Raw genomic sequence first — 15,937 nt, forward strand, 5'->3', positions numbered from 1 at the left:
TGCCACTGCAGAACTGCTGAGGCAGCCACTCTCAGCCCAAGCAGAGCAGGCATATGGCATCCTGACAGGACCCATCTCCACCACAGTGCTTGCAGTAATACCACACCTACCTGCAGAGCACGAGGCAATCCTTTACTAGCAAACTAATGCCTACTGTCTAAAGTAGCTCCCACTCTGAGACTGAGCCTCACACACCTTCAAAAAACAAACTGAACTTTAAAAAGGATGCCTGACTTTCTGGCACTGTTAAAAGAAAAGCAACACAGTACTGCAGGTAACTGATTCTTGTATCAAGACATTTCGCTGTCATTGTTACACAAAATGAATCAGCATTTACTGAAAGCACAATATGCTTTTTTTTTTCTTTTTTTCCTGAATCACTCCATACCCCATTGGAAGCTAGCACATCCTCTGTCTCGTCATCTTTGTTGTCAGCCTGAATTTCAAATGGGTTTCCTCCATTACAGTACTGCTCAAATAAGGTCAGCGTTGCTGAAATTGCTGAAGCAGGCTGCTTACTGGGTGACACCGATGGGGAACGTGACTGCTCCATGAACTTAAATTCCTATTAATAGAAATAAAGTACAACTTTAATCAGGCAGTTTCAGTATTATTATGACAGCAGTTCTATAAAAATAGAGGATAAAAACAAACTTTTGGACAATTAGCCAAAGATTGCTGCTTATTTAAACACGCTTTTCATGCTGGCTCAAGTTAACCTTGAAAGTGGCAATCTTATACTGCTGGTCTTGGCAATTTTAGCAGTTTTTCACTGACATGCAATACATCTGCATTCTGAAAGTACTTACAGTCTAAAACTAGGTGAAAGCTAATTGGTTTTTTATTTCACAGAAATGAGGAGATAAAACAAGACTTAAATTCTATCCAAAAATGTAGTTTTCATTACAAAAGTTACCAAGAACTTTACTAAAGCTGAAATTTTCTTGTTGATACTTTATTTTTAAAAAGTTCTTTTCCAAATTTTTTATTTCTCAAACCCACTGCACATAAGCTTTCTGATCACTGGGTGAGCGTAAAAACTTTTGCAAATAAATGGACCAAGTAGGACACATAAGGCATGATTTTTGACATTTTTTTCTAAAAATCCTGACTTAGTTGATATACCATTTTTATCTATTAAACTCTAGCTATTGATTTTCAACAATGGCAAAATGTACATCGTCATTTAACTGAAGGTTTAAAGATCAAAACACATGCAGATAAAAGGATTACAATATTAGATTTCTCTTTGCTTAAACGAATCAGTTACTTTCTGCAATTTTCTGCTGCTCCAGTCCCTTGAGCAGTATATATGATTTATAATCCCATTTCTCTACTAAAAATATTATTTCTTTTGTTACTGGATGCTACTGAGCGTCCTCCTTCCTTTTTCCTTTCTACTATTACTGCCCCAATAGCCTATTGCTTGCTTCTACAGTTAACTCTACAGAAGCTGCAAAACTATCTTTTTTCTTAAGATTGCTCCACTAAATCATTTTTCACTTTAGTTATAGCTTTAATCATAGGCACCATGTTTTATTTGGCAAAACAAGTGAATTTCATTCACCACATGCTGAACTTAACAAAAATCACTTGAGGACAGAAAGTGAGCACACCAATTACTTGCTTTCAGTGGGACTTCAGCACAGAAGAATATTTTTTTCCCTTTCCAAATGAGCCAGTATGACCTACGTTTCCAGAAACAGATGCCAGATTGGTACAAGCTAGTGAGCACTCATGCCACTACTTTTAGGCGTTCATCTTTTAGCATCTTACTGTCAGACAAACAATTGAGAAATTGAAAACAGACATATTAACAGTACATTAAAACATGAAAAATAAAGGCTAACATTATGCTTACAACTCTAGTATCTTCCATAAACCTCTACCTGCCTGAAACAGAAACACTACCATTTTAAAACCATTTGGTTCTTGGGTTTCCAATATCATGAAGTAAAATTTAAGAGTTTTTAGCAGCCATTAAAAACGTTTGAACAGTAGTTCATGGATCTTATTACTTCTTAGAACACCTGGACTCTTACTTGTTAAAGTATTAATACATTTGTATGTTTTATACGTAGAACGTACATGAAGCTGCAGAATATTAAAGCTTGATTTAACAGGACAAAGTTCCCAGGTCTCATTCTCCAAAAACATTCTTAGTTCTTCAAGACGGGTTCTGAAAAACAACAAATGAATACTCTTAATTGGCAGGAAGTGTAAATCAGAAAGTCTCAAAGAATGTCTATCTCCAGAATTTGGAAACAAATCTTTTTGGTCAAAACCATTACAAACTATAGAGGGACATCTATGATTATGCAGCAATACTGGACTTTTTTTCCTCTATGTAAACTGTAGAAAGCAACACTGTTAGCAGCACAACAGCTTCTGAAAGACCAGACAAGACAGATGCTCCTTTCAAACACACTGAAGCCAACACATAGCAAAGGGAAGTGGAAAGAACTCATGTCCCACGGGCATCTCAACTTTTCAGAGAAGAAATATTAAATGGCTATTAATCTGTATTTTTCTTCATAGCTTAACTTTCATTGGTACCAATTAGAAACTGTAATAAGGAAAAGTAATCAAGCCATTACATCCCTGCATTGTTTCTGTTATGTTTTTAATCACTAGAAAAGCCTCTGTTTGGTCATAAGCAGAAATACCTTTAATAAAGAAAAAATTTTGCCACATAAGTGGAACACAGAGGAAAAGACAGCAATGAGTGCTTATTGAGGTCACATAGCTCTATCTTTTCTTCTTAATATCTGGTATATTGTTTTGTTTAACAAGTATCAGTTGGTAATTTATGCACTGGGTTTCTAATTAGGTAATAAAATATTCTAGAAATACCACTACTTCAATAATGAACTACAACCACCGCTACCATTAAAATTTGCCTGCCTCAACGAGATAAAGCAATGTGTTGAATTATGACTACAGTTTGCTGTGTCTATTTAAATTCACCAGTTAAATGCAAATAGACTTCAGGTGCTATTTTCAGTGCATTTAGTAGCCATAGCTTGCAGACCTCACAGAAAAGCCAACAGAAACAACAGACAGAGGTGCTGTGAAAACCCGAGTTAGATTAAAATTCTTAGTGAGGGAGACTAAGGGGAAAGAATCACAGAAAAGCAAACATTTAAAACCCACACAGCAACAGGCTTTGTAGCATTTCAAAGCTGAAATCAAGGCTCTGACAAAGTATTTGAACAAATGCTCTTCATTTTCACCAGCATATGTTTAGAAAGGGGCACACACAGAAGACCTGATGCATTCATTCTCTGAAAAGCTTTAGTGATCAGGTACACCTTTTTACAAGTGTATCAGTACAAAAAGTAAATTGAATTCCAAAAAGCACCTTACTGATGCTCTTCACCAAAAGCCCATTCAAATTTCTCAAAATAATCAGTTTTCACCGCAAAAAAGGCTCTAGTACCATGTTCTCTACCACATTTTTTGAATTACATGGCCAATTCCTTTGAATGTTTTCTTTGTGTTGGCAGTTCTCTATAACCCCACACTGCCCAGGAGGTCACATATGTCAAATTACACAAAAAAAGAACTGATTACTCCTGGACACTAAGCATTTCAACTCTATGTAGCTTTTATGTACTAATTAATCCTTAAAAGCTCTACTGCTTTTCTTCTTCCCCTCCAATTAAATACACAAGAGGAACGAAAGCCACATTAGCTTGATCTGAAAAGGCAAGATGCTTAAAGCTTTTATATAAAATAACCAGAGGCACATAGCTGTGAGGCAAGGTTTTTTAATATTTTTCCTTCTGAGGATGAAAACATCAGCCAATTAATGGTCACAAAACCCACACAGCATAAAATACACAGGAAGTATTAAAAGGTTCACACAATTTGAGTCATATCAATAAATATTTCCTTTTATTTTCACAAGATTTACATTACATTAATAAAAAACACAAGTTATTTCAAAAAATTATTTCTATATGTATTCCATCAGTGTTCCTTAACCTTTATTTTACCCAAAGATAATTCAGAAAATTAGTCCTTAAGCAGTTAAACATAAGCAAAACCACAGCAGTCAAAATGATATTTACTTAACCAAATAAGGCATTATGTGGTAAGGCAGTGTAGTAAAAGATGGTTAGGTAGACCAAAATCAGTTAATGAAATTCAGTTCAGGATTCGGAAATGCTTTCAAGAAATAAAGATAGGTGGCATCTCCTGACAAGACATAACGTAGATATGATTAAAGCTCAAGCTTTTCAGACAAACTGGAACTGAGTTCTTCATCAAATGTCCAAAAAGAAATACTAGCTACAAACTACCAAAGCTGGAAGAAATTTTAAACCACATTCTCATCTTCTGAATTTAGGCACTGTCTCATGTTCTCCTGCCATCATTTTCATACTTTATGGATTTTAGGCAGAAAGTCTCAGACCAAATGTGTCTGGATGTATTAGCTGTATGACAGATGAGAACAGATCAAGACTAGGAAAGTAAGTTTCTTAGAACACAGAACATTCTATTTCTTCTCATATCTTTCTAGCTTTTTACACACAGAAAGAACATAATGCTAGACAACTGGAAGAAAAAAGTTACCAATCATCCAAACCAAAATATTTGGAAAATCAAGGCAATTAAAACAAGTAAACAGAAAGACAAGTCTTGAAGCTGTCATAGCCATATATCATATTTGAGTCCAGACAGCACATATTACTGGTCTCAGATACAACAACAGAGTTGACTGAAATGTAATTAGATACTGCCAATGAAAACACCATGAAAACATGACTCAAAAGGATGGACTCAGTTCTAAATATCTCTTTTGACGCAAGACAAAATTGCACACTGAAAAAAAAAATTTCATAGTCATACAGGACCACTCTTTTCAAGCAGTAGCATAGAAAAAGAAGTAACAATTTGCTACAAAGATTGGACTTCAGAGGCATTCATCCTCAGGATGCCAGGGGACAACTTAAGAGTTAACCTGCAAAATTCTCTATAAAAAAATTATTCATCTTTATCTGGCTTGCCAGCTACAGAACTAGGGCTTTCCACAACCACAGCAGAAGCAAAGGTTTCTCCTTTGGAAAAGCATTTACCCAGTAAAACTAAATGCCATTAGAAACATTCACTGCACATATAGCAGTCTCACCTGTGGTATGTTTTGAAATAGTTAACACTTTGTTTTCTGATAGATTCTTGCAAAACTTCAGACTTACTGCCACAAAATTCCTCTCCAACTTGCATCAGCCTATAGTAATAAAACAAAGTTTAGAAATATTTATTGATTTCTTAATACTGCTGTTCCAACCATGAGTGTACAACATGTATCTCCATAAAAGCAGAGCATCAGTGTTCCGCTGCAATGCCAGGGCTGCATTCCACAAAAGCCCATGTCTGATTTCCCTCTAAATCTTATCATTATGTTCCATACACATAGAGACAAAGAGCCATAAGCAAAATAGATGTTTTTTTGAGATCCCACTATGCAGGGCAAGCTGTCAGCTCACAGTCTCAATCTGTCATTTTTTTGCCAAAACTGAAAGATATAATACTGTAAAGGTTGGTAGTACCACAGTATTTTTCTGCTCTTGACTGAGAGTCCCTTTAAAAGCTGTTAGAAACAAAATTGCTAGACCCACACATGTCAAATCTTAAAGGCAGACAATACTGAAATCACATCACACATTTAAGCACTACTTGAGCAGCAAAGTAATTCATGCTATCTCTCCCAAATACATCCTCATAAACTCCCACATAAAGAAGAATTGCTCTTCAAGCTCAGCACATATGACTGAAGCCAAAATGTTAATATCAGCCTTAATCAACTGTGCTATCTTATCAGAGTGGACGTGTATTAAATGGTCTTACAACCACATCAGTATACCTGCTGATAACATCAAGTACAAATATGAAGTCGTCATATTTGAAGTTAGACAGATCCGTTCCCAGAAGATATGTTTTCACTTTCAATTGAACATCCTACAAAACACAAACAAGTTTTTGTATACCTAATACACTAAAGACAAAAAGTGAAGGCTCAGATGCCTGGTTCATTAGCACTTTTCGGTTGCTTGCACTTACAACTTCTGTTTTTGCGATTTAGAGTAGAACTCCATTTTCTTTAACAGGGATGATTTCTCTAAAGTAATTCTATAATCAGTTTCTTTAACACTCTATAAAGTCAATCATAGATGCTTTATTATCAGTGCAAAAGCAGAGCTCAGGATTACAGCTTTTTCATCATACATCTGGGTGTCACTGCACATCAAATTGATCCAGTGGTCAGATCAGGAATACTGTGAAACCAGGCAGGTTCACAAGACTCCAAGTTCTCCATAGCTCTGGTTATACCAGAAATATAAAGCAGTATGACTGTGCTAACACAGAAAAGCACATGAAAAGAAAATAGATAGTGGGGCAGCACACACAGGTTGTGAGAAATGGAATCAAACTGAAAGTCTTGTTACTATATCTTGGTATCTTGACTGAGTTTGTAAGTGTAGCAACCAAGTAGTAACTGAGTCACAGAAATTATTTTTCAATGGTATTGATATATTCAAATCAAACCAAATCACTTTTAAAAAAATCCCTGGAGATATTTCTTTAAGAAGATTAGTATAAATATAACTGTAATTAATAATGGGGGGTGGGGGAAGGGAGGGAACAAATATTTAGTGGGTAAAAAGAGTCAAAAAACATACCTGCCATATTCGTGAAAGCCCATGTTCTAATTTCTTTTTCACATAGTTGCGGTCAAAACTGTTCTCTTCAGTTCCCATCACAGTGTTGCCATCTGAAACTTAAGGTGAAAGGCACTGTACATAGTTCCAAAAGCTTTGAAATGTATCTTATTTTCCTACCCATAATGAAACTTTTCCTTTAGCTATTGCCATATTATCCATTATGCAAACTCCAGGGGACCTACTTTGCTCTAAACTTTCGAATGGAAATGAATAATGCACATGTAAGTATTATATGCTAATGCAAACCAGGAAAGCTCGTGGTGGCTTTTATGTGAGAAAGATATCCCATTAAACAAATTAAGACAAGAGCAACATATACTGATATTTCAAATAAAAAAAGTTAAATGCCTAAGTGAGCACTGCTTATCCTCTACAACAAGATTCTCTAAGACATTCTACCTTTGTAGACAAGAATCATGAACTTAAAAGTTTCAGAAGCAAGATTTTTAACTTTATGCCGCAGCAAATTCTTACTGCAACTCCAAGGAAAAATACTGGAATTTTTCTATGAACTATGCAAACGATATGGCATCTTCTTTCCTTTTCCCCATACTAATCTATGCTTGTGTATGAAATAAACTGCATCACTTTCCAAGAAAGCACTGTAATGCATGGTAAACTGCTCCTGCATGTGCTCCCCCTCTCCCCATGGAGGAAATAGATTTTATTTCCATTTTCAGAAAGAAGAGGTAATATTTTATATGCAGTTTGTGAGCCTATAGCAGTAGTTACCCCTGCAGTCAGTGATGGCACAGTGTCATACAGTTTGCTTCACAGCCTATGACTGACCACAGGAAAGCTCAGGTTTAGCCAGGCTATACAGACAAACAATAACTCTGCTTCCCTGACAAGGAGAAAAGCTATACATGTCCTCAAAAGCCTGAACCATTTAGTGTTTTGACATGAAAAATAAAAAATCCCATAAAATAACACACTGGAATATTACACAGCATACAGTCCTCCTTCCATTCTATCATTCAAGAGGCTGCAAACACAGAAGAATTAGGATTGCCTGTAGTACCCTAGCATTGTTGTGCAGCTCAGACCAGTCTTTCCATATCTTCTGCAACCTGCAGCTAGTTTTCAGTCCCTTGCTCCTGGCCCAGCTGGTCACATCTCTCTACCTCCACACAAAGGCTCCCAACTCAAAGAGATTTCTTTCCCTTACTCCTGATCCCAGCATCTCCTCTCAGAATACTAAGAATACTTGAGCCCTAAACTATCACTTTGCACACATATTAGGAATTCTCCTCCCCTCTGCCTAGGAGTCACAGGAACAGGCAGCACAAAGCCCAGATCCTATAGGTGTGCAGAGAAGGACCTGGAGAAAACTAAATAAACAGGTAAATGAAAGCAGTTGTTTATGATATCGTGGGAAAGACAGTTACTATCTACAATTTGAGTTTACTTGGAGATAAAAAGGACATGTCTAACAGACTAGGGCATGTCTAACGTTCTTGCCTTAGATTATATTCCTGAAAGATAGACTCTTTTTTAACGTCAGACTTCACAGCCAGGTAGATACTACACTGCTACAATGAAGACAGGAAGGCAAAGGAAAGAGTAGAATTTTTAACAGCTCCTCAATGACCTGCAGTAATGTATTGGTCAGCCCTAACTTGCAGAACACTTTATGTGGAATAAATAAACACTAAAAAAATAATAACATTTTATTTCTAGCATCAACAGGGAATTCAGAAGCAATCCAAGGTCACCAGGGAGACAGCACTAAGGTCGTGTAGCCTTTTCAGCAGTTAAACTGTGTGATGCTACCAGATGCCTCAGGTGCAGCTCCAGAAGCTTTTCATTCATGAGCTGACCTCATCAATGCAGGGACAGGATTTCGTGTGGTCATTCAAAACTTGTAAGGACAAAAATGTCACCTGCATACCAAATACCCATCACAGCAGTGTTATTTAGACAGTAATGTGCTACTAGGACCACAGTGAGAGCTAATCCTGACTGACCGTTGCAGTTCTTCATTACCAGGCTTCACAGCTTTTTCCAGAAAAGCTCTTGGCTTAGTTTCACTTTCCTCAGAGGAAAGAGCAATTTTTCATGTCTAATTGCAAAAGAGTCCACAAACATAAAAAACCTACTGTCCTCCATCTGTCAGCACTAAGAAATTTTTGTCAACAACTTGTCAAGCCTTGCCCTGAATTCAGACCTTGCAGTCTAGATGAGTATCATGTAAATACTGTGAGCACTCTACTAATGAGCCAAGTAAGGAATGGGAGGCCAGACACAAGACTTTGATCAGTGTTTTCAGATGTGTGCAGAACAGATCTCCACGGCATTATCTGGACTACCACATATTTAAGAGAAGGAAGGAAAAGCATCCAGTGACAGGAATGGTTATGACTGGTATCAGACACTGACAATTCAACTAAACCGAAATACAAAAGAGCACAGCAGTCTGACCATGTTCTGATCACGTCTTCTTCAGATCATTCAGTACTCACTGTCAAGTGAGTCGAGTTTCCTTCTCTAACTATCACTAATCATAAATAGCACTTAACAGTGTTTCATACTCCCAGTCTTAGGCCAGACTCTGTGTAAGTAGAAGAGCATGATATACATTTTTTCCCCCTCAACCATCTGGTTTCTGCTTTGAACCCTTCCAGAGTATGTTTCTCAGAACAAGAACTGTTACCTATTATATGAATGTTTTTTATATAACATATAAGCATAACAAGAATAACAAAAATATGAAATCTTCAACATCTGTAACTCCATTTAAATTTAAAAAAATGTGTGGAATATGAATACTGAGAAGGATGCTGGCCTTGCTTAATTTCTTTCAGACAGAGCTATGGGTGTATTTGGACATGTTATTAAATTATGAACTTTATCAAACACTGAGAAAGTTTCAACTGCAAGCCAGGGACCATGGTATGAACACTATCAAGAAGAACTGTCTACCCAATATGTCTGCCTAGGAGGCTAGAACTCAAGAATACAGAACTAGTGTAATAGTGTAACTAGCCAGAATGTAAAAGCTCTGGTACTGTCAACTGAATAACTCCTCATCAGAATTAAAAACATAACAAAATACGGTCTGGAATTTGGGCTTATATTAGGGACAAATATTTGTTTCTTCCAAGGCTGCAAAGCTATATTCAACTTTTTCCTCTTTAAAGTCACTGAGACTGCTTTTGCAGATTAACAGAGAATTTACCCTAATTACTCAAAATGAGATGATAAAAGGCTGCTTGATATGCAAACAAGACCCAAACATAATTCCACACTATATCTATTTTTGCAGGGCACTTAAAAAAATTTTTCCTTGTGAAAGAAAAATCATAAAACAAATATTAGTCTCCTAAATATGTTCATCTTCTGAAAGTAATAATTCTGACAAATGCATTTTCATAAGTGATTTACACGGAAGATTAAACAAAATATAAACAGAAAGAATAAGCCAACCAGAAAAACTCTAAGTGGATTTACCATTTCTCAGACTATACAAGGAAACAAACCCAGCTATCTGAGCCACAGCACGCTCTTTGTATGATTCTGTGACCTCCTCTGTTCTAAACTTCTGCAGATTGAGGCCACTCCTAAAAGAGTCAGTGTCTTTGACATATTCTCTAGATTAAGACCATAGTCCTTGTACTCATAAACTGCTACTCATGAAGGAATGGTTGGACAGACATTGTCATATAAATGCTATTGTTCAGTGAAAAATCCATGCAACATTCTCTCTGTCAATCTCCCGGTGCTCACATGGTTTATGGACAGTCATGCTACAAGGTCTTGTTTCCAGTCTTTTAATGAACTGTACTGCAGCTAATTTCACACATCCAAACATATTAATTTAGGATAATTTCCTTGAAAATCAAGTATGGGACAAAGGTCCACAAGCATTTATACTTTTTGCTTTGAAGAATTTGTAACATGTAGCAGAGCACCCAAGGAGTTATTCTTCTAGATGCCTGATTTAAATACAGTAATTCTTCAGGTTTTTCAATATTTCTCAAAAACTCATAAAAGCAGCCTTCAATCATAACAAAAGGTTTTTGTTTAATCCTTGCTGGACAGAGGAAAGGGAAAAAAACCCCACCAAAATCAATCGCATCTCTGTCCTCTAGCCTCACTTTTTCACTCTCTGAATAGCAAGCAGATCTTGCAGAGAATTTACGCAGTACTATAAATGAAAATTTTTGAAAATTAAAATGGTTGACATTCGATTTACATCTTGCATCATTTTCTTCTTGCTTTTCACTGAATCTATTATAGATATTAGAGTTATTACTAAGGATTACACCAACTGTAATCCTTTTACCACTAGGATTACACTTGTGAAATCAGCAAATGCTACAAGTGATCATTTTACTGCCCCCTTTCGTTCTTCTGTTAAATCATTGTCGCATAAATACAAGTAAATTACATCAACGTCACAGTAAATTTTATGGTATGTGAAAATCCAACTGAACCAGACAAGGCCTCGCACAAACCAATGCAACTTCAAACTTCACTTTGCTTAGAGCAGGGAAGACAAAAATGACCCGCACAAGTCCCTTTAAAATTCATTTTCTATTTGATTCTCTAGTATCAAACAATGCTCTGACCACAACCAATAATGCCATGGAAAATTTTCCAGTAAGTAATTTATTTTCAGCAATGAAACCCCATATCACAGCAATTTGCTGTTTACTGTACAAGCAACAAAATCACACAATAAGCAACAGTTCATTAAATGTGACATAGAACTTACTTCATGCTATGAAGTTGATAAATTTAATTCACTAATTTTATCTTCAGTAGGATTAAACAAGTTCTACCTATGGACACTTAATTCTGTCTTTCCAACAGTATATTAGAGTACTTAAGTGTTATTGATAATCATAGAACTATTAATACCATACATTTCACTACGATTTACTGAAATTCTGTTACAGAACACTTCAGCAACCTAAATCTCATGATTATTTCCTTTTTCATGAAAGGTTCTAAAATATGTCTCATTATTTTAAAATAATTAGGATTCCATTTATATCTAGAGATAATTATCTGTTTCCATTTAGTTTATTTCAAGCAAGCGTTTTTTCAGTTGATCTTAGAAAAGGTAATCCCCAAAGATCAGTCCACACTATGAGTGAAATAAATTGCAAATTCTGAACTCCATTCAATTGCGCTTCAGACTTCTCAGAACAATAACAAGCAGAATATTTGAAGATATAAAGCAGATGCCTCTTTCCTCAGAAATGCAGAAGGGCAATTATTTACAAGTTAGGCAAAGTACATTTTAACATCTGTAACAGGCCTCAGTAATCACAAACACTTGATACACGACCTATATGAAGTGCAACCTCCTTCTGATAATCCAAGTAGGACTTCTTTTGGATAAGCTTCAGTATTAAAATAGAAAGAGCTATGTAAATCATGCCATCGAAGTCCAGCTTCTCACTTCTACAGCTGCGTTTGTGCCCTAAAATCAAGAATCCCTTGACACACTTCAGGTACTTTCTTAGAGTGCTGACATCAACTGGTACAACGACAGAAAAATACCAGGACAGCCTCGAGTTCTCAAAATGATAAAAGGTAGACAAACACACAACACTGAAGCCTGCTACTTCTATTGCTTCGGTCTATGGGGTTTAATTGAGGAAACAATTTTAGCATAATGTCCTGAACTGCCTCCCTCTTTCCTTCTCACATACATGCCCTTTCTACAGGAATTTTACTCTTTGGCTTTCGCACATATCACAGCCATTAAACTAGTAAGTATGGAATTACTAAACCATGTATGGGTTTAGTAATTACTGCAGCATGAGCAATAAGTTTTAGAAAAAACCTTTAGTAGATATTTATAGTCCCTCTGAAACTGTACTTGCAAAATTCCCTCTGTGTGCTTTATCATTGCAGAGGTATTTGAAAAAGTGATTCACTAGATCAACTATATTCCAGTTGTACACTACAGCTAAGCCACATCTCCAGAACCTCAAAAACTAAGAGACAGAAGATTAGTAGTAAACATACCAAAACACTCTGGCATGCATGTAAAAAGCAATGAATTTAAAATTACTCATATGACTGTATATACCACTTCATTAGGCTTAATGGTTCCTGTAAAAGGCTTTGCAGTGCAGATTATTTTCTTTCTTCAGGATATCGCAAGGAACGACATTAAGGGGAACTAGTTTTGGAAGCGCATCTGTGGCTGAATAAGTTGTCAACTGTGATAATGTTTCCATGCAATAAATACCTGCTTGATTTTACAACACACAATAGGGGAAGGACATGTCCCCTAAGAATCGTTTAAAATAAATGCATTTATATCTACAAGACTGGCACATACAAATATTAATTAAAAAATGAACCTTATACTGAAGAGTGCAAAAATCCAGTGAGTATTTCAGTTCTTCCTGCACTCTATCAGCAGTAAGGCTGAAGGCACCGAGTCAAGACCACAAAGATATAGCACAAGAAAAGTTACATCCAAATATCAGAAGTTTTGTTTCCAGAAGTTTCTTACCAGAAGACACAACTGCTGCCTCATCTTGGTCATGGTTCTCATGCCACTGCATTGTTCGGTAGTAACTGAGCATGACTTCCCAGAGGGCTTTGCAGAGATCAGCCAGGCATGGAATGTAGCTGTCTGATGTAATATGCTACAGAAAAACAAAATAACATTGTGAAACTTCAAAAGTGTGTTTGTTTTTTACAGTGGCAACACAAACCATACAAACCCTTCCATATTCATACAGCTGAGGTGCTTGATATATATCCGTTTCATTTTCAAATGTATTTGAGAGGTGACAAATTCCTAATTTTAGTCAATTAATCAAATACTGTCCAAAAGTGCAAAGTTTATTTGTTAGCACTTTTCTCAGTTGGCCCATATGTTAAACACCTCTGACATTTATGGAACAATGAAGCAGATACAGAGGTAAAGCCATGAAGTCTAATGATCAGCACATCTCATTGTCAAAGAGGGATGCAGACACCCATGACATGCAGACACTGCATCTTTTCAATGATGCAGATTCTTGTACTTCAGTAGTACATAGAAGCCATCCTGGTTAGTAGCCCATTGGGTTGAATGACGTATAAAGAAGTAGTTTAAAAGCAAACAAACTTAGATGGTAGCTGCCCTACTTCCCTGAATCACCCCGCTCCAAAGAGTCAACTACGATTTCAGATACTCTTTAGGCGAAGAGTATAAATTTTATCAGAGAGCCAGATACACAGAAGAAATAACTAAGATGAGATTGTCAGGAAAAAGGATGACTTTGAGAAGGGGTCTTGCTGGATTAAAAAAAAACTGCAAAATATATTGTTCATTGGAGTGGCAATGCTACGCCACCCTTGTCTCAGTCACTGTGAAGCAGTGTCACAACTTATAGACAAGGGTAAAGTCCAGCTGCATAGATACGATTTTAATTACATTGTTATTTAAAGTTTCTCATAGAAGTCTGGAAATTAGCACTTCCAACTAACACTGCTCTAGAAAAGAGATCATGTTTTCCAATAGCTACGTCAGTGTCCACAGCTGGCTTCTGCAAGGCTAATTAGCTTTTACCAACTGGGTACTGTGAGCCTGCTAACCCAAATACGTATATCCATGATGGTACAAAAGTTTTGACATTAGTTACAAGGAAACTCTTCAAAAATATGAACTGCTTCTGCAACAGGGTGTCAGCATAATCACCAAAAGAATCAACCATGGATTCCATAGAGAGTAAACCTTTAATTAAGGCAATCAATTCCCTCAACTGCATCCTCATCCACTGATCTCACCGAGGCTTTCAAAACATGGTGTGTCCTTCTCAAGAATTGTAACATCACTAATCATCTTCAGTACATTTGTTGGAGAATAAACATTACACTGAACAGATTTCCTATACTCCTCCTATTTTTCAGCTTTCAAGTAAAAAAAAAATATAAACCGCACATCTTTATTTTCTATTTAATCATGTTCTCGTTTCCCAAGCTTAAATAATGTTCCTGGCAGTAGGACATACCACTCAAGCCATATTTGCCTAAATTCCACTTATGATTAAGGACTCACAGAAACTGCTCTTCAGCATTAACAGATGTCACTAGCAAAAGCATCTGGAGACTTCATGTTAATAATCATGTCCTTTCATTATGCTTGTTTGGGTTTTTTTAAACTGAACTATTATCTTGGTTCTGTACCCTACCAAATCAGAGCTTCCTCAAGGATATAAATTAGGCATCCTGAACATATCGACAAAAAAAAGAAAAAAAGTCATGTTCTTGGTACATAAAAATTCTAACAATTGAGACAACTACTTTTTTCTAAAACACCCCTTAACTGAAGAGTTGATATACTTTAGTGACTGCATTATTGAGACATTTTAATCTCAGATACTATAGGCCTTTACTAACAATTGAACAAAACAAGGTAATAAGTTTATTATTCAAACAGTAAATTGTCCTGCCAATTCACCCACTGCTTCAGCCATTTTCTCTGCCAATTCATCAGAAATGTTACTCTTACTGTATTTCATGGTGTTTAGTAGCTATAAAATCTAAACCTTGCTTATGCAGATCATTATACTTGAAGATATACTGGCCTTCAGGTGGCCAGGAAGAAAGTATCACTTACTAATACCAAGTTAATTCCATTTAGACTAAGGAAACGAACAACTGAATTTCTTTGGACTTATATTCTCTGAATATAGAAATTCAAAACTTGAAAGTGAAGCAGCCAAACTCTGCCCTGCTCCAGTAGTATTCTAAAAGTGAAAAGATGTAAAAGCTAGAGCACAGCACGTTGCTAGGAAAAGAAAGAGTCAACAAGGAAATAGTGAGTCTGAGTGCACAAGTACATAACTTGCATAAGTGCTTAAAAATTTCTGAAAATATTATTCTTCTAAAAAAACTCACATTATTATAATATCCAGTATCTGAAGAAACAAACAAAACAAAGAAAAAAAGCCACTATAGCCCCCCACTACCCATATAAAATAGAAATGAGCTAAATGAGTTCATTGTGACAGATTTTTAGAAACACGCAACAGGAGATCTGTCCAAAAAGGAATACTTCAATTTTATATGACTTCCATTGTTTAATTAGAGGAAGTACTCCATAATCACTTATATGTTAAGAGCATCCTGGCTTAACAGCATAGATAGCCTGAAGAGGGTTCTCACTAGAACTAAACAAAGAAAAAGAAAGCTCATATTTTAGTCTTGAACAATTTATTCCTCCAAAACAAAATGCAAGAGATAAAAATCTG

The 15,937-nt window shown here is 36.2% G+C and overlaps 1 protein-coding gene across 3 annotated transcripts in view; it reads right to left on the reverse strand.

The window, feature by feature from the left end:
• Positions 1-15,937, reverse strand: part of VPS50 (VPS50 subunit of EARP/GARPII complex) — an 80,583-nt gene that overhangs the window by 33,997 nt on the left and 30,649 nt on the right. For 2 of the 3 annotated variants that reach the window (XM_051802162.1, XM_051802164.1), the window contains exons 13-18: positions 13,207-13,342; positions 6,687-6,784; positions 5,870-5,964; positions 5,135-5,233; positions 2,089-2,179; positions 389-565 (exon numbers count right to left, since the gene is read on the reverse strand). In XM_051802162.1, the coding sequence (XP_051658122.1) occupies positions 389-565; positions 2,089-2,179; positions 5,135-5,233; positions 5,870-5,964; positions 6,687-6,784; positions 13,207-13,342 (696 nt within the window). The remainder of the gene's footprint in view (positions 1-388; positions 566-2,088; positions 2,180-5,134; positions 5,234-5,869; positions 5,965-6,686; positions 6,785-13,206; positions 13,343-15,937) is intronic. The other variant, XM_051802163.1, reaches the window with a different exon arrangement.

This window comes from Manacus candei, unplaced genomic scaffold (assembly GCF_025592945.1).
Source record: "Manacus candei isolate 608988 ecotype Guabito, Panama unplaced genomic scaffold, ASM2559294v1 h1tg000056l, whole genome shotgun sequence".
NCBI lineage: Eukaryota > Metazoa > Chordata > Aves > Passeriformes > Pipridae > Manacus > Manacus candei.